The sequence below is a fragment of the Mytilus californianus genome, unplaced genomic scaffold (assembly GCF_021869535.1).
Source record: "Mytilus californianus isolate M0D057914Y unplaced genomic scaffold, xbMytCali1.0.p SCAF_9, whole genome shotgun sequence".
Classification (NCBI taxonomy): domain Eukaryota; kingdom Metazoa; phylum Mollusca; class Bivalvia; order Mytilida; family Mytilidae; genus Mytilus; species Mytilus californianus.
The window spans coordinates 26,381,942-26,401,237 of record NW_026262745.1 but is presented as its reverse complement, the minus strand read 5'-3'; the positions used below and the strand labels follow the sequence as shown (position 1 = coordinate 26,401,237).

Sequence of the window (19,296 nt, the reverse complement as noted above, 5' to 3'; positions counted from 1 at the left end):
GTTTGCAAAGGAGGATGTTGAACTTACTGAAGACATGAATTGTCAAAAGAGATGGTATGAAAATGCGAATAAAAAAAATTATGTTAGAAAAAAATTGTAATATATAAAAAGTATATTATTTAAGTTTGCATGCATGTATCTATTCCAGAAGATATGCACATTTTAAAATATTTATTGAAATATCAAAATAAGGAGATATGGTATGATTGCCAACGAGACAACTATCCACCAAAGTTCAAATGAAGTGGATGTAAGCAATTATAGGCAACCGTACGGCCTCCAACAATAAGAAAAACCCATACCGTATAAAAAAAAACCCGACATGGAAAATATGAAACAAGCCAATTGAGAAAACTAACGGCCTAATTTATAACAAAACAATTTACGAAAAACGAAATTTGACAGATATGAACCAACGACAACCACTGAACTACAGACTCCTGACTTCGGACAGGCACATACATAATGTGGCGGGGTTTGTGAGCTCTCAATCCTCCCCTAATCTGGGACAGTGGTGTTACAAAAAAAAAAAAATTATAAAAATCAGTTGAAAAGGGCTTAACTCATCAGATCAACATCTAACAAAAATACAGACCGGACGTGACAGGGTATTGATACATTCCACAGTGGCGGATCCAGGGGGGGGAGGGGTTCCGGGGGTTTGAACCCCCTTTTTTTACGACCAATGCATTTTAATGGGGATATATAGTTGGAACCCCCCCTTTATCCTGGGTTAGGAACCCCCCTTTTATAAATGGCTGGATCCGCCCCTGTTCCAAATAACAAAAATAAACAGCTGCGCCACGAGCACACCGTAGTCTTGTGTGTGAGGTTTTATGTAATAATCATAATTCGTTTCTGAGATACGGCGCGACATGTGAAAATCCCCCTTTTTTATAAAAAAATCAATAACTCTAAAATAAAATTTTGAATCATCACCAAAAAGTATACAGATCTTTAGATTAATATAATTAAGAAGCGTGTAAAGTTTTAAGAGACAATCATAAATCGTTTTTGAGATACGGCGCGACATGTGAACCCCCCCCCCCCCCCTTTTTTTACAAAAAGCTCAATAACTCTAAAATAAAATTTTGAATCATCACCAAAAAGTATACAAATCTTTAGATTAATATAACTAAGAAGTTATACGGCGCGACATTTTAGTTACAAAGTCCCGTAACTCAAAAAGTTTTAATCTTATTTTCACCAAAAAGTATACAGATCGTTTGACCATCATAAGAAACAACTATATTAAGTTTCATGAAATTTGGATAAGTCGTTCTCAAGTTACGTTGCGACATGTGGACGCCGGACAGACATACAGACGGACGGACAGACAGACGGACACCGGACATTTGTATACCACAATACGTTCTGTCAAAATTTTGACAGGCGTATAAAAAGACACAAAGTACAGATCTAAGAGTAAAATATCAAAATGTTCATATGTAATTGAATTTAAAATCGAAACAATCGTTTTGTTGTGAACGCATTTAACATATCCATTAAAACTGCATTATGTGCCGTATAGAAATTTCCCTCAATCAAGAATTGGTAAAGTCATTTTTTCATGGAAGTGATTAGTATGGTATATGTGCGCTACATAAACTCTGAACAGTAGACACATGATCTTACTCAAAGCGAAGTTTCCGACACAAGACTGAATTTACCACAAAGCAAGCAATATAGAATGTGACTGCATCAATCATTTATTTTTCATTCTCGTCAATTCAATACATTTGATAATGGCTATCTTTGACGAAGTCTCAGTGTCTAATAAATTCACTTCTCTAGTTATATACAATAACCAAATGTCTTAAAAGTTAACATAAAACTTATCAAACTTTTTTTTTAAATCAAATTGTTTTCCCAATAAACATATAAATTAGGTAAGAAACAGTAGAGAGAGACCAAATGCAGCTTGCCCCACAGAACGCAAGGAAACAAAATCATTAATCTGTATATATTCATTTGTAAAAGTGTGAAATTTGGGGAATTGAACTTCACTGCTGTCTTTGGTATTGATTTTGCATGTCTCTTGTGAATTCTTTTCATTTTCTACTTTTAAAATGAATATTGAAAATATTTCTTCAGTACTATGTTTCTTTATAACAATATTCTCGTGCTCTGACAGCACAACGTATTCAATCTATCTAGACTGTATCAGTTTAATTCAGAGAATACAGCTTGCACCACAGAACTTGCTTTGTGGTAAATTCAGTCTTGTTCGGACACTCCGCTTTGAGTTAGATCATTTGTCTTTTGTTCAGAGTTGACGTAGCGTACATATACCATACTGGTGGAATAAAATGGATATACATATATGGAATGTAATATTAATGCTTACCATTATTGCATATTAAGTAAAATAATCATAATGTCAATCTTACCTTTCGTTTTTGGACTTCTCTTTCTCGATTTTTACAACTTTTAGAGAAGTATTCAAAAACACAAGCTATTGCTGCACACACAATACCTCCCGATAAAATGAAGAAAACTCCCGCCACATTTTCAATCTGAAGTTCTGATGTCTCTTCTGCAGAAGGTTTAGTTACATCTGGGCACGTTCGTCGTGGCCACCACCTGCAAAAGTAGTTTCATTTGGTTCCTAGTCATACATTTCCTCCATTAAAAATCGTTATACTTAATGTAATGTATAGTATTGGGTCGACAATGATTAACATTTAGTTCGGCACAATAAATCAGTTAGTCAGAAAATTCAAATAAAAGAAGAATGTGTCTGAGGACACGAATGCCCCCGCTCAAGCTTTGCAACGAAAATGGAACGGACGGACAGAAAGACGGAAAGATGGAAGGATGGACGGTCAAGGGTAGCACTTAATGCCCCCGTCGCTTACATAAAAAAGTCAAATGTGTAAACATGTTTTACAAACCAATTTGCTATCAACCGGTATTTTATGCAGCTGAATGCATGTAACTCTATACATTAAGTAAGTTGACATCTGATAACAGCATATATGTCGTATAACTTTTGCCAACAATTGAATAACAAAATGACACAGAGAGTTTCCAAAGATAATTAATCTGCTTCTTAATATAAGCACTTTATAATTTCATATCGAAAATAAAAATTGTCCGAGCGGAAATGTTGTCTAAATATGAGAATAGGAAATGATACATAACATCTAATCTATCACCTAAAATTTTTACGGTTCCCTTTGATAAGCTATATACGAGTTTACAATATAGTGTAAAATATTTCATGTGAATTACATGTAAAATAAAAACTCAAATTTTGCCTATATGTTTACTGGCCTTCGTTTATAAATATGTCTAAAAAGTAGAACATTCGATGAGTTCAAAATGTTGCATCTTGATTGATATTGCATTACGTACTTTCTCATTAAAGTTTTGTATTTTCCAAATAGAGATATCGAGTAAAACGATATTTGCACGCAAACAGACAAGAAAATTAAGAAGGCGGAAATGAACATTAGATTAAATCTTAGATTATGGTAATATTCTATACAAAGCACAACAATGTCGTCATTCACCTCAAAACAGACTTATTCAGAAGGGATATAGTTACGATACTGTTGTCACGTCACTAAAGATGGCATTTTTTGGAATTAATATTGATTCACTAATAGGGTCTTTGCATCGGAAAAAACATATTTATTTTAAAACCAGTTTATGGCATGATACAGGTCATGTTCTTTTCGTATATTTTATGATACTAAACCCCTAACGGGAGGGATTCTGCTTGCCTTTCATATGATGAAGACATAATCCTTCAATCAGTTTAATTGAGGTCTGGAGCTGGAATGTCAGTATCTGCTAGTAGTCCTTTGTTAATTTATGATAATTATTGTCATTTTGCTTAGTTTCTTCTGTTACCTATTCTAACATCAGACTCGGACTTCTTTTAAACTGAATTTTACTGTGCATATTGATGTGTGTTTGTTTATTCCACATTGGCTAGATGTATAGGGGAGGGTTGTGATGTCCAAAGTCAGGAACCTCTGGCCTTTGTTAGTCTTGTATATATTTTTTAAATTTTGGTTTATTTATATGTTTCGGAGTTTAGTGTGACGTCCATCATCGCTGAACTAGTACACATTATTATTTAGGGGCCAGCTGAAGCCCGCCTCGGGGTGCGGGATTTTCTCGCTGTGTTGAAGACCATTGGTGTTCTTTGGCTGTTTTCTACTCTTTGGTCGGATTGTTGTCTTTTTGACGCATTCCCCGTTTCCATTGTCAATTTTATTACATCCTTACTGTATGCATAAGAGCTGCAAAAATTGGTCGAAGTATCATCAATGTAGGTGAAATATTTGGTGTTACATGTAGCAAGATTGTGAACTTTAATATACGCATGGATCAATACTCCTCAAAATAAGTGCAATTATCCTGTAATATTTCTTTATAGTTGTCACCAGCGTGTGGACTAGATAAACTTACGACCTTGTAAGTTACCTTCAATGGTTGTTCTAACATAAAATTCTGCGGCAGTAAAAAGTGACTTACTTATTTTCAAGTTGATGCAATATACTTGCATCTCCTAATTTCAATATTGCCATCGATAACTCTTCCCTGTATGTGGCTCCGGGTGGAACTCCAATTCCAAATCCTTTTGGATCAAAATGAGGACCAATCTCCATAAATTCACAGTCTTTAATTGTCATATACTTATTAACGGCTGTATCCCAAAAGAAAGCGTAATTCCCCTTTTTGACTTTTTGAAAGCCAACACTTGTATTCGCAACCATTGATTCTTGAGGGTCTATTTCACTCATCTGTGCCCACATTTTTGCAAAATGTTCTATATCCGTATTTTTGAAAAATTGCATAATGCCACTATCTATAACAGTTCCATATCTTATAGTAGTTTGTGATGCTAAATCTGTCACGGACTTAATGGGAGTATTTATTTTTTTCACAGTCAAAAAAGCTGCCAAATTGGCTGTATACGAAGAAATTAAAATCAAAGCAAAAAACCACCAAGCGCTTGTAAGTATTCGTCCTGGGAGTGTTGATGGTGAAGCTTCTGTGCTACCCTGAAGTAATGATCCAAACACAAACCAAAAACTTTCTTTAAAGGATATGCCTGGCAAGTCTTTACTATGTGATGCTCCAACCTTTTCAAACATATAGAGTACAAGACTTACAACTACGAACGCACCGAAAGTACAGAACCATACTAAGGGATGTAAAGGATTTAAAAATTCAAAATATGATCTTTCTGACATTGGCACTTTCATTAACACGCTGATGTATCTAGTCATGAATGGTTTTGTAAAATCTACAGCTTCTTCCCTTAGAGAGTTGATACTAAGAGGAGCCACAGACATTGTAGCATTCTGAAACAGAAAAACTAACTAGTTATGTCATTTTTATGTCAAATTCAATGTTATGTAAATAGTGGCCTAATCGTTTTATGTCATGTATAATGATCCCATCGTAAATATATTTTGGACGTTCGGTTCGCGGCTTTGATTAAATATGAATTATAACAAGCAAATTATATTATTGCTTACTGTACATATTTGATTTTATGATCATCGCAATTCTTCTTACTTTTACTCAATGATTATAATAAATGAGAAATATAGATTCCACCACTACATCAAGTGTGTTACGATGATATTTCTCCACTCGAGACAGTTAAATTTTAATATTAAAATTTTTAATATTAAAATTTAACTCGTAATACACGAGGCAAAGTGGTGGAATCTGTTCTCTAATGATTTTTAGACGATATCTTAACAAAGTTTATCCTTCCTTTTCAAAGATTTGCAGAAAGTTCTATTTATGTGACGTCATCAGACATAGTCGCCTTTTTTCATGACGTCACAATAGAAAATTTGACATCATAATTGAATTTCGACCAATCATGTGTCGAGAACAAAGGTTTCACTAGAGAAAAGAAATGTTTTTCTCACACCGATCGAGAAATGTGAAAAAAGCATGAAAATTAGAGAAATTTATAGTAAGTTACCCCGAATCTAACGATTCACTTTCTTCAGTGTGTTTATGGAAATAAAAACATTCTATCCGACTAGACATGCTATGTACGATTAGGTCACAACTGTGTACATAGTGTCAATTGATTCAGATAAAGCTAAATTGAACATTCTATAAATATATTTTAATTTCAATTCAATATTGGTAAATTAATATCTGGTGCTTCTAATGCAAATATACTCGCCGGAGAATAAATTGGCTTTCACTACAATATTTTCTTACAACTAAGGAAAAAATTCCCGAGTTAATACTCAATTTCAAATTAAATTAAAACAGGCCTCATTACTCATTATTAGAGATATCTGTTTTGACTTCCCGGACACCACAAGCTAATAGCTAGTAATTTAAAACCTTTCTGCACATGCATGTGTTTCAATTCCTTTCAAAAATAGTATAAGCATATATACACAGATGATTTGAAAGTTTAAAGGTTTTATGACCTTTCAAGCAACCCCGAAGTATTCAAGTATGCATAATTACATCTTAGCTTTACATTTTTTAGCGTTCTCATGAAGGTTATCAAGAAAAGCGCTTCAGATGCGACACATTATAATTTCATCTAAAAGAAATATTCGAACAAATACTATAAAATAGCCGCATACTATAGACAAACCTAACTGTCAAACTGAATATCAGTAAACTATAATACACACCCCCTTTAAAAGTTCTCCAAGCATCCCGTTCCATTCACCATTTTTTTCTTTTGTCCCGAACTTTCCATCATGAACAAGGTATATTTCAAATTCAAAGTCCAACATATTAGCTATTTCTGTAATAAGGTCAACCGAATAGCCCTCAAATCTTTCATTGCCGCTATATTTTTCATGGTCCTTTTTGTGCATGGTGAATGGTTTTTCCTGTAAAGATTATAAATACAAGCTAAATTATTCTTGTTACATGTCTAAGACTTGAAAATGTTTCTGCGAACACCCCTTTCTCTCTCGAACCTCTAAGCAAAATCAAAAGAAATAAAGGAGAATATTTGTCTTTCGATAAATGAATATTTATTACGAATTTGAAGACAGGTTTTTTCCTGGAATATATCTTTGAAGACCTTGTTTAGACACTGAATCTATTGAAAAAGGGATCAATGAAATTACCGAAGTACAGGGTAAATTAAAAATAAAGGACGTCCATAAAACCTAACAAATCAAACGCTCGACTATATCAACCAACGATAGCGAATGCTAAGCAACTGTCATATTCCTGTCGTTTGAAGAAAATAGAGGTTAAACCTGTTGTCATAACTGGCTTAACCTTCCACTTATGCCAGTTGTTTATAGTTCCGTTGTATTGACAAAATTGGGCAAGCAACCTAAACAAACATAATTGGTAAACATGACAATACTTAAATAAAGCAGCCAAAACTGTATAAAAAAGTATTAACAAAAATACAAAACTCCAATGTAACATACAGAACTCCAATGTAACATACACCAAAAACATACTAACATAACCGACTTAAAGATTCAAACAAACATAGAAATAAATCAAATATGCCTCCGCCCATAAATTGTTAATATTTTGATCTCAGCATCAAGTCTAGAGAATTAATTGCTTTTTAACCTTAAACAACTATTGGACATCTGCTGTTTTTAATTTTGTTCGGGTTCGTGCAATTTTATGAGTTTATGTTTGTTACATTGATTTGAATCTTCATAGTGGATTTATGAGATTTGAACATCGGTAAACTACTGTCACCTAATAAAATTGAGAATGGAAATGGGGAATATGTCAAAGAGACAACAACCCGACCATAGAGCAGACAACAGCCGAAGGCCACCAATGGGTCTTCAACGCAGCGAGAAAATCCCGCACCCGGAGGTGGTCCTCAGCTGGCCCCTAAATAAAATTGTGTGCTAGATCAGTGAAAATGGACGTCACACTAAACTCCAAAACATATAAATGAACTAAAATTAAAAAAACATACTAGACTAACAAAGGCCAGAGGCTCCTGACTTGGGCCAGGCTCAAAAATGCGGCGGGGTTAAACATGTTTTGTGAGATCTCAACCCTCCCTCTATACCTCTAGCCAATGTATGATAAAGAAACACATAGCAATACGCACAGTAAAACTCAGTTTAAAAGAAGTCCGAATCTACTTTTTGTTTTTCATAGATATTATTCTTGAAAACATTAGTGTTTGTAATGCTTACTTTAAATTGCCAATCACCATTTGTAGCTTATAAGATTATCTAAACCTTTTTGTACGAAGGCCAAGAAAAAATTTCTGATTGGAAACACACATATAAAGATCTAAACTGAGCAATTGGTTATATTCGAAATTCAATATCTGATTTCAAAATTCAAGATGCCAAATCTGACTGTGAAATTCGATATTTGAAATTTTATGTAACTAAATATGAATAAGATTGATTGATTGTTGGTTGTTTAACGTCCAGTGGCAAATATTTCATGCATGTTTAAGACGATATGAATAAGAAGACAGCTATTTGCCTGGTATCTTTCGTGATCCTTTTTAAATCCGGAATCTATCAAAGTTAACAAAATGAATTTTATTAATTAGGAAATGTCTAAATAACTCAACTTTTAACGCATGTCAAATGTACACTTGCTGTATCTAAAAGATGTTCTTTGATGCAAAATTGTACGAAAACATGAATTTTTTAAAATTGTCTTCAATAAAGTTTAGAGCTCAATACAATTTTAATCTATGGAAATTTGTTAAATTCAAATCAGCATATCACCAAAACTTTTTAATATTCAATGTAGTACTATGTTTTATCCACTTCCTGATTTTGACAATACGAGTGAAAAAAATACAGTGAAAATTGGCACTATCATTTGAAATCACTGTTACTATATCAATAAACATATCTTTGATCTTACTTAAACATCAATACTTATTAATAAAAAAGGCATTTGTTTTGTACGAAAGAAGTCTAAAACGACAGCATGCGTATTGAATAACTAAAGAATAATGAATACATACTGATAAAAATCTGAATATAACTTTTACATGTGTTGCATTTATGCCAATACTAATTTAATACTTTTATTCATAAGTTACATTCTCTTGTCAGTAGTTCATATAATCACTATAAAGATAGCATTGATTACTCAAGACAATTCCCACTCACCTCAATCATGACTATTCTTGCTTTTCTTCCCCTCAAAGGAAACGGTGTAGTTTTATTTCCTCTTTCAATGTTCTCAGTCATTTGAAGTCTCGGAAGAAACAATCCATCCTTGTAAGAAACCCATCGACCAATCTGATAAATAGGTTTTTTGATATATTATTTAAAATATGGTAACTATTAATAGCCGAATAAATTGCACCTTTGATTTGTGATTTATAATGTTTATACAATTTATTCTAAATCATTAGTTTATAATCTATAAAAATATCAACAATTATAAATCTAAGAAGATGTCGGTAATACAGCAATGATACTTCATCCCAACGTTACAAACATACTGTTAGAATGAAATTTTGTTAACTTTTGAATATTTTGTGCCCTATTATCGGGACAATGTTTGTCGAGGATAGAACATGATTGTCTTTACTTCTTCGTTCCTTTCATATAATGTAGTACTATAATTCTTTCAATACGCGATTACTTTTCTATTGGTAAAATATTTGAATTTAATTTGTTGTTGTTTTTATATCTGTTTTGACTGTTAAATGAATGTTGAACGCAACAACTTACATTTTTTTTTGTGATAACACCTATTATCTTCTCTGAATTTTAAGCAACAGAACGATATTCAAGTACAGAATTTTTTTAATATCTGAATACTGGCCCTCTGAAATTGAACAAAAATGACGACGCATTTCTATGCTGCTTCTTAAAATAAGAAAACTACAGCTTTTTATGTTTCTAATAAGTGGACTTGAATAAGTGACTAGCTGTCAGTAACTGCGAGTACTCTCAAATCGTACTTTCTTGTTTATTTGACCTGTTGATACTAATTGTATTGCTTTTTTGTTATTTAATGTTTAAGGGTTATATCTGGTCTATATACCAGCTTTTATAAGTGTTTGGTATAACTATAAATTTTTACTTCGTACTGTGAACATCAAAATTATTTATTTTGTAATAATATTTTCTTTCTCTATTGGTACTGTACACGTATACATGAAAACAAAATTATTTTCATTTACCTGTGTTTAAAGTTATTGCAAATGGATGGTATTTTTGTTCGAGCATATTGTTTTTCTTTAATTGTTTAACATTTCTTACCGATATAACATGTTACTTTTATTATTCTTCCCTTAGTTTATTTATTTTGTATTCAAAATTATTTACTTTGTAAAAATATTTCCTTTCTCTATTGGTACTGTACAGGTATACCTATCAACAAAATTATTTTCATTTACCTGTGTTTAAAGTTTTTGCAAATGGATGGTATTTTTTGTTCGAGCATATTGTTTTTCTTTAATTGTTGAACATTTCTTACCGATATAACATGTTACTTTTATTATTCTTCTCTTAGTTTATTTATTTTGTATTTACATTGTGTCATAGGTCAAATTTATTTGTTCAGTGTATGTTCAATGGTGTTAATATGTCCTTTGATTGAGTTAAGCTATTTCAGTTGATATTTTATAGTGTGTCTTTCTATGTTGTGATGTTACACTATTGTTTCAGAAAAAGGGTGAAGGTTTGGTATCATTAAAACGTTTAAACCCGCTGCATTTGTTTGCACCTGTCCTAAGTCAGGAATCTGATGTTCAGTAGTTGTCGTTTGTTGATGTGGTTCATAAGTGTTTCTCGTTTCTCGTTTTTATATAGATTAGACCGTTGGTTTTCCCGTTTGAATGGTTTTACACTAGTAATTTTTTGGGGCCCTTTATAGCTTACTGTTCGGTGTGAGCCAAGGCTCCGTGTTGAAGACCGTACTGTGACCTATAATGGTTTACTTTTATAAATTTTTACTTGGATGGAGAGTTGTCTCATTGTCACTCATACCACATCTTCTTATATCTATTGTATAGTCTTATATAATTACATCTATGCGTAGGAACTGTTTTGTTTTAAATATGTACTACTTTCCAATATGTTCTATTTTTTTGACCGGTCCCGATTTGGTGGTTATACATCTTACAATGTCTATCCGAATCATTTTGCAAATAATTCCGCTTAAACCGGTGCTAGGAGCCTTCTTAAACTTGCCGTAAGGTGAGAGTTTTTTCACTCTGTGTTGAAGGCCTCACTGTGACTTTGAGATGAAGAACAGCAATAAAAGTGCTGTTCCTTTGCTTTTTTGTGTGTTTTTTACTGTGCATGTACTGATTTTGTGTCATGGATGGATACCCCATATCCTTTCTTTTTCTATTTTATTGCTAATTCCTCAAGAAAATCATTCATTGCCATAGGTACAGATTTTGTAAATGAGAAAAATAAGCAATGTTTACTTGGTATGCGCAGCTAGTATCAAATCACACTTACTTATAGAGCAAAAACTACGTACTGTTTCAGAGCTCCAAGAGTTACCCCCAGTTCGCTTCTACTTCCCACATTTTTGAGGAGGGGATGGTTCATGCCATAGTTTGTTATGTTAAAATTTGAGGAATTTGATTATTATGACCAGAATAATGTTCCTGATTTAGTAGAAATATAGTGATATAAAAAGGAATTTACCTTCCTTAAGAACATGCAAAACCAAAACAATCGAGGATCAAGGGTTTATAAATATCAGAAGAGCATTATGACTAAAATGAACAATGAAAGAATAGCCAATACCATAACTTTGTTTTTTTGGAGTTGGAACCTTAGTTAAAAAAACATCAACATCTAACAACGAAATATTTGAAAATGAAAAGGTTATACATCATGTTAGAAGCGAAAAGAATAGTTACCTTAAGAGTCTCAAACATCAAATCTTTCTTCCTATAATCTGTATCTGGCTTAGTAGTATCGTCATTGGTATATACATTGACTTCTTCGGTATCTCCAAATATAGACTTTAAATAAATGAGCATTGATATTAATAAATGATTATGTCTATTTTCATTTGCTCGTCGTTTTATCAAATCATTGGTCATGTGAACCAATCACCAGATGTAAAAGAATAAAACAGCATATTATCATTGCTTAATAGTAATACGATATCAATCCTCGGACTTCACGGACTTAACAGTTACAGATGCATATAAGTATATCGTACTTGTCGTAGCCATAATGTCATCATTCTTTCTTTGTTGATGATATGTCAACAAAAGCAATGTTTACTTGGTATGCGCAGCTAGTATCAAATCACACTTACTTATAGAGCAAAAACTACGTACTGTTTCAGAGCACCAAGAGTTACCCCCAGTTCGCTTCTACTTCCCACATTTTTAAGGAGGGGATGGTTCATGCAATAGTTTGTTATGTTTAAATTTGAGGAATTTACTTTTCTTTGATTTTCCTTTGTTTCCTTTCGGTAAGTGACTTTTTATGCATTATTCTTTGTAGTACAAAACGCTATGTACTCATAATAAAATTGTTTAATTCGAGGTATTAGAGGTAAACAATTAACGTGTACCGATGGCTTATGAATTTCTTATCTATTACATATAACAAATTGAAACATTACGATTGAATATGACCTAAGTTCCTAATGAAAGACTATTGATTATTACCATCCCCTGATTGTTGATGGGGTTCATGTTACTCAATGATCAGTTTAAGATGCGGTGTTTTGTTGACAAATGGTTGTCCCTTCCCCATGATCTTTGATAAAACTTGGTCTTTCTTACAGTGTTTTATGTACTTGTGTTTTCTAGACTCTTTGTCCTTCTGTCGTTTTTCATTTGTTGCCATGGTTTTGTCGGTCTCTCATCAATTTATGAGATTTGATTGTCCCTATGTTATCTTTCGCCTTTTAAAAATATTTTTCTAGCGTACATTATGATCAGTCTTTTTCTCGTCGTATGAAATAGATATTTGCACATGTTGTTGAAGATCCTTAACTCGATAAATAGAATAACAGTATTCCTCATTTGACACACAAAAGCACATATTCATGGTTATTCAACAGCACGTAAACCGTCAAGTTTGACGTCTAAAACTTTTGACTCTAAAACAAGCAACTACTTGTAGATGAAATGATAGATTTTTCTGATACAAAAAATAATTATGTATTCTGTAATCGGAGAGTTAAGATATTCTTATGTCTTCAAACGCTCTAAGTCTACGGTTGTTGAACGATGTATTACATGGGTGTGCCACAGCAAAGCAAAACCAACTGATACAATAGAATTGAACAAAATGTTAACAACATTACACACCACAGCAATTCAAATATGTTCAGTCACAAATATAATAACAAAAAAAAATAAATGAAAAGGAATACACCAAATAAAAGCTAAAAAAAGAACTGAAAACTGAACACAAAACCGATAAATTAAATAAAAATAACTTTAAATATAGGTACGTGTGTGAAAAAAGTATATCAAAATATCGCTTACAATATCGGCACATGTGTAATTCGAACATGTGTTTGATTATACATGAGGTTTTTAATTAGTCAGCTTAATAATATCTTTTTTTCGTTTTTATCCCTTTGTGGCTATAAAATTTACAAATTTGTTATTTGTCTGCGTTTTCAATTATAATTTGTGAAATAATATTCACGTACAACACAATTTCCTTTCAATAAAACTAGAAATATGTCCAATTTTCAGTTTTCGTTGTTCGCGTTTTTATAAATGACAAAGCTTTAACTTTGGTGATGTCGTTGTTTTTAAGTGAATTCTGTTTTGAAAACTTTTCGATGGGTCATTGATAATTTCATTTACCGTTCACGCTTTCTGTTGCTTCATACGACACGAAAACATGTAACTTAATCGTTAATACTATTTGGTGCTACTATAATTATCTAAATTGGTTGTATCTACTCTATTCAGTAAAAACTTATACAGACGACCAAAGCAATAATGAACAAATAAGAGAAACAAATATAAACTGCATATGAAATAAAGTGCAACTAATCATAGTTACCCGATGTTGGATGGACCCGTATCTGTTAAAAACCTTTGTTTATTTTGAAAATATACGTGAATTAACCTATGAAAGACCACAGGGATTATTTGAGATCCTTTATTCAATATAAAAAAAAATCCGAGTCTTAAGTTTGAAATTATAGATTTTGAATTCCATCTTTAAGTTTGAAATTAGAAATAATATTCGAGAAAGAGAATCAGAAGAGATATTTGTTGCAAAGATATATTATAGTCAATAAAACTGTTTAAGTAAAGAAAGCTCCTAGACAGCCGTTGTTTATATGAAGCATTTTCGGGGTTACAAAAAGATGTATATTATTTTTCATCAAAACCACATCTTTAACATTACAAAAGGTAGAACATCATTACAGCGAAGAGTTTACTCAAATTGCACATATATATTTTTGAAAATGTTGTAAATTATGAAAAAAATAATGTATGTATTTTTTGTCATTCCTTGTCATATTGATGATATTGTGCTGTCAGCTCTCGACATCTTACAGCTTATTATATCCGAAACAGACTAACATCTTATCGAAGGCATTTGAGGTAAACGATTCATTGACTGTGATAAATATAGTTTGTTAAAGTTTACTTCTGTAGTTGGCAAAACTTTTCGGGTTATTTGTTCCGCAATGCCCTTCAACTTCGTTCTTTATTTGGCCTTTAACTTTTTTGATTTTGCGATTCAGGTAACGAATTTTGAATAAAGGTGGGAATTTCACATTTGAATCGAGAATATCAGATCTCAAATGAATCTTCTTGACCTTTCTTATTATTCTGCAAAGTATCATTTAAAAACTCTACGTAATTCAATTACCATTTGTTGATTTGTATGTTGTGTTTCTTGACTTTATCTAATTTATGTACAATTAAGGCTTTTTCCTTTTACGTGAAATGTTCAGATTTTAGTACTTCTTGAAAAATGCTGTCAAATCTGAAACATTTTGTTTAAGAAAATGAGACGTCAAATCGAAACGTTTGTAAAATATATTTATATGGTAAATACATTTTCTAGAAGTTGTTTCTTTAAGTAAAGTTCAAAATGGTTAATTCTTCCCTTTTTAAAGTAAGAGGACTTGAATACCGGAAAAAACTAAACATTAATTCGTGCACACCATGATAACGAAAACAATATTTGGCGTAAGCAATCATTCTAAATGAAGTAACATTTACAACTTGCTCCATGTGGCTTTGCTATATCTTTATGAGAAATTATTTGAGTACACTGAGATGCAACAATTTTGATAAAAGACGAAATAAACAAACTGAACTACAGTATTTAAATGGAACATGCCTTATTTAGTATTATTATATCGTCAATATATAAATAACACATAGCTGAGAGGCTGATAGAGCAAATTCTTACCCCGAGAAAACATTGTCAACCGCGGCGAAGCCAAGGGTGACAATGTCTTTTCGAGGGGTAATAATCTGCTCTATCACCCTCTCATCTATGTGTTATTCAATTTACTGTACTGAATGTTCTGTTTTTACTGTCTATTAATTTCTTTAATTCAAAGTAATAAACTATGACGTCTCGTACATAACAAACATTCGTATTTAATAAAGCGCACAATTGATCAAGCGTCTCTGTGAAGGGTAATAGTGTATTTACCATAGGATAGAATAAATTATCTACCTCATATTAACCAATCAAAATCTGACATTTTGACATGAAGTATAATAAATAACATTAACACACACAACACATCGATAACCACATCATATACAAGTATAACCATGGGTTCTTCCAAGTTTACTAACAATACAATGAATAACGACATCTGGATAATAGCAATGCAAATTATGGCATTTAATACTATCGTAATATAACGTTTTGCAATACAAATATTGTAATAATTATGCATAAAAGGAATTTTTATTAAACGAACATCGACAAACTACTATTGTCTTTTACTATATAGTATATATGGAATTGAAGACCAGTTTAAAAAATATAATTTGTCTAAAAAAAAAAAGCTCTGTAGTTTTTACAAAACTAAAGTTAAAAGGAATTACAAATATAGATTACTATTCAGGACTTTGTTGTAGTGCTATGCTACATAATACTAATAATACATCTTTATCACAATAAGAAAAGCATTTGATATGACGAATCTATCATATACCTTCTTACATAATGCTCAAGGACGTTTTTTTCTGGTAGTGATATTACAACTGAATTTTTCCTGAAGTAATTGGTAAAGACCGTCCAAATCATTGCATTTCAGAACTCAATACCAGATTTGCTTTATTTTGAGATTTTCGAATCTATATTCAGATGTAAAAAACAATTTTACTCCCCTAATTGTACTTTTAGAACAATATATATGTTTACTTTTCAAACGGATGAATACAATAGTTGTTAATTATCGAAAGACATTCGAAAAGAAGTAATATTGAAGTCAGTGAAAATATATGTAGGTGCGCTTGTTTTTAAGATATAAGCATACCAAAAGTTGTTCGGACAAATGAGTTGATTTATAAAATAAATTGTATAGAGATGCTTTCATGTTCAGAAATTATAAGGCGTAACTTACTTGATTTTTCAGGGACGTAGTGTAAGACGTATTACACAAAATTATAAAAACAAAAGCTGTAGAACACTTCAATTTTGTTTTAATGTTTTTAAATCAAAACAATATGGTCGACATGAAATAAAAATAACACCTTATTAATTCCGTTCGTAAACAAGAGTGTATCCTTCATAGTGTTCATTCGAAAGTCAATTTATCCTGTACAAATCAAATTACATACCTCTTTTAAGCGATTTTTATAAACGGAAACCTCTGTTAGTAATATAGTAAAATTGAAACGTTTTCCATCATTATTAAATGCAATGTGGCCTGTTACTCCTTCAAAGGTTTCCTAAAAAAATAATGCATTTATATTACAGTGATTGAATGACAATGTCTGTATTACATGGCGTTACTTGTGTAAATTACAGCTATTTCCCTATTATAGATATGATGTCGCATTGAAGTACATTCTGATTAGCAGAATTTTTATTTTTTCTCAAGGTGCACATAGCTTTCTATCGAGTGTAATTTTGTTTTGTAATTATCGTCATCAGCGACAGCAGAAGCTTTAATGCAGAACGCACTTCTAATGATATGTGTAATTAGATTATTACTGAAACTGATATCTTTATTAGATTTGTTTGGTTTATCCCTTTAAATTGTCTGCTGTTATTGCATCACTATGGTGTGTCCTTTAGTAGAAGTTAATTTCAAAAGCTTCCTAACAAGTCTTAATAGTTATTAGGACGTTACGTAATTTAAATCACGTGGTTTATTGCATATTAAGAAAACTGGTTTCTTTGAAATAAATGTCCTCTCAGTTCCAAGTATCAAGACTTCTACGACGTAGTTGCGGGTAACATGGTCTCAACATATAAAACTGGATGAAGTTTAAGATTGTTCTATATTCATGAAAAATTGATATAGTGATGTGATACCTTATATAGAGATTTTGCGATTTGTTTTTTTTTTCTAAATCATTATCCATCAGATATTTATTTTAAGAGAAAAGGCGACATTTGTACCTCAAAACATAGACCTAAGCTATCAATATTACATTGAACATACGTATATATTTACTTAAATATTTATTTCAGTTATTACTCTTTATGAGAATAAGAATTGAATGGTAGGATAGTCAAAGAGATATTTTTTTACTTTCTTGTAGCTCTCTTAGTTTTTTGGAATTGTCATTCATTTACCTGTTTAAGGATATTAATCATATCCTTTCTGATTCCTTGCACAGTGTTATTATCTAACCTTGGCACAGTTTGGTTAATGATATACAAAGCGTCAGTGGTTAAGGCAACGTCTAATTTTTCCTCAGGATGCTTTACACCATACACGTGACTGTTAAACTCCATCAAGCTAAAGACGGTGTAATTAAACGTTATATCCTCAAATCCTTTGAAAATATCTACTAGCTGGTCGCCCTGAAGAAATAGGTTTCATGTTATTTAGTACAAGTTTGTAAATGAAATAATCAGGTCTTAAAATACAGAAGTTATATACATGTAGTAGCCGTGTCACACAACCCTACTGTATATAATTAGATACACATATGATTGTGTTGCCTGCATGATTTAGATAAAAAGTGGCATTTCATTAGTTGAGTGAATTTCGTTTACTACCTTATGTCATTATTCAAATAAAGGGCTTTGAGCGTTCCTGATGAAGGTAAATCCAGAAAAGCGATTCGGACGCATGAAATTTATAACGTGTTTTTTTCTTCTTCACTTTTTATACTGTTGTCTGTTTTTTTTCCTTAAATTATCAATATAATTCAACCTTGGTAACGAATCACTTCCTGTATTTGAATGATACGATCTCGTGCAATGCCAACAGCTAACTGAACAAAATGTCAATGCAGTGAAACAAATGAAAAGTTTAAGAAGTAATTCAAACTATAAATTAGTGAATTTATGTTTTTAAACGAAAACAAAAAAAATACCAAAGGTAGTGATCGAACATCAATAGTATAATAACAATCGTTTTGGTGTCTTTTCTCTCCAAAAAAAAAAAGATTTCAAGAACAATTCTTAAACATGTTAGCTTTATTAATATTATAACCGTACAATGCTGTTTACGAAAAACTACATTGTATTAAATTCCGGCAAATGGATTCATGCTTCCATAATTAAATTCTACATTTGTGATAAAATGTATTGACATGTTTTAAACAATTTAGTATATCTATATTCATATTGTAAAATTATTAAGTTACAAAACTATTACGCTTATTGAAATCGTAGCCATCATTAAAAATACGCACACATTGAACCAACTGGCGAACCAGCATCAAAGAAAATAAACAATAAGAACGGGAACGTCCCGTATATTGACTTTTAGGTCTAGTGGTTTTTGTCTGATTTCGTTGTATGTTGTTTCAATAATCTTCCCATTCATCTCATTTCATTGATATGTCTATATATGGATATTTATATATATATACAACTTCAAAACTTCAGACGTTCGATATTACCAATTGTTCAGCTTTGATGACATTTATTTTACGCGTCTAACGGTTATTCGTAACAAAATAAACAACATTTCGTAAAGAAAAGTCCCATAAGCACTACAAAGAAAACACAAGCAACTTCGAGCAACACGAAGCAAACACGAACAGTAAATATCAGTTCATGTCCAACTGTTGGCATCCGTCATATTACATGTATCTTCACTGTTCAAAAGGATCGTTTAAAAATAAAAATATGAACAAGTATCAAATAAGACTTACAGGATCGTAAAAGAACCACTCATAAGGTATTGACATCATAGCAAGACTTCTCGCCTTGAGAATAAAAAAAAACATTGTAATCATATGTATACAATCTAATG

At 31.8% G+C, this 19,296-nt stretch overlaps 1 protein-coding gene across 2 annotated transcripts in view; it reads right to left on the bottom strand.

Moving 5' to 3' along the window:
- LOC127715268 (glutamate receptor ionotropic, kainate 3-like) overlaps window positions 1-19,296 on the bottom strand; it is a 65,168-nt gene that overhangs the window by 7,948 nt on the left and 37,924 nt on the right. The window contains exons 5-13 of one of the 2 annotated variants that reach the window (XM_052221304.1): window positions 19,196-19,249; window positions 17,661-17,891; window positions 16,697-16,807; window positions 13,935-13,967; window positions 11,810-11,914; window positions 9,087-9,218; window positions 6,639-6,842; window positions 4,489-5,321; window positions 2,391-2,583 (exon numbers count right to left, since the gene is read on the bottom strand). In XM_052221304.1, the coding sequence (XP_052077264.1) occupies window positions 2,391-2,583; window positions 4,489-5,321; window positions 6,639-6,842; window positions 9,087-9,218; window positions 11,810-11,914; window positions 13,935-13,967; window positions 16,697-16,807; window positions 17,661-17,891; window positions 19,196-19,249 (1,896 nt within the window). The remainder of the gene's footprint in view (window positions 1-2,390; window positions 2,584-4,488; window positions 5,322-6,638; window positions 6,843-9,086; window positions 9,219-11,809; window positions 11,915-13,934; window positions 13,968-16,696; window positions 16,808-17,660; window positions 17,892-19,195; window positions 19,250-19,296) is intronic. The other variant, XM_052221305.1, reaches the window with a different exon arrangement.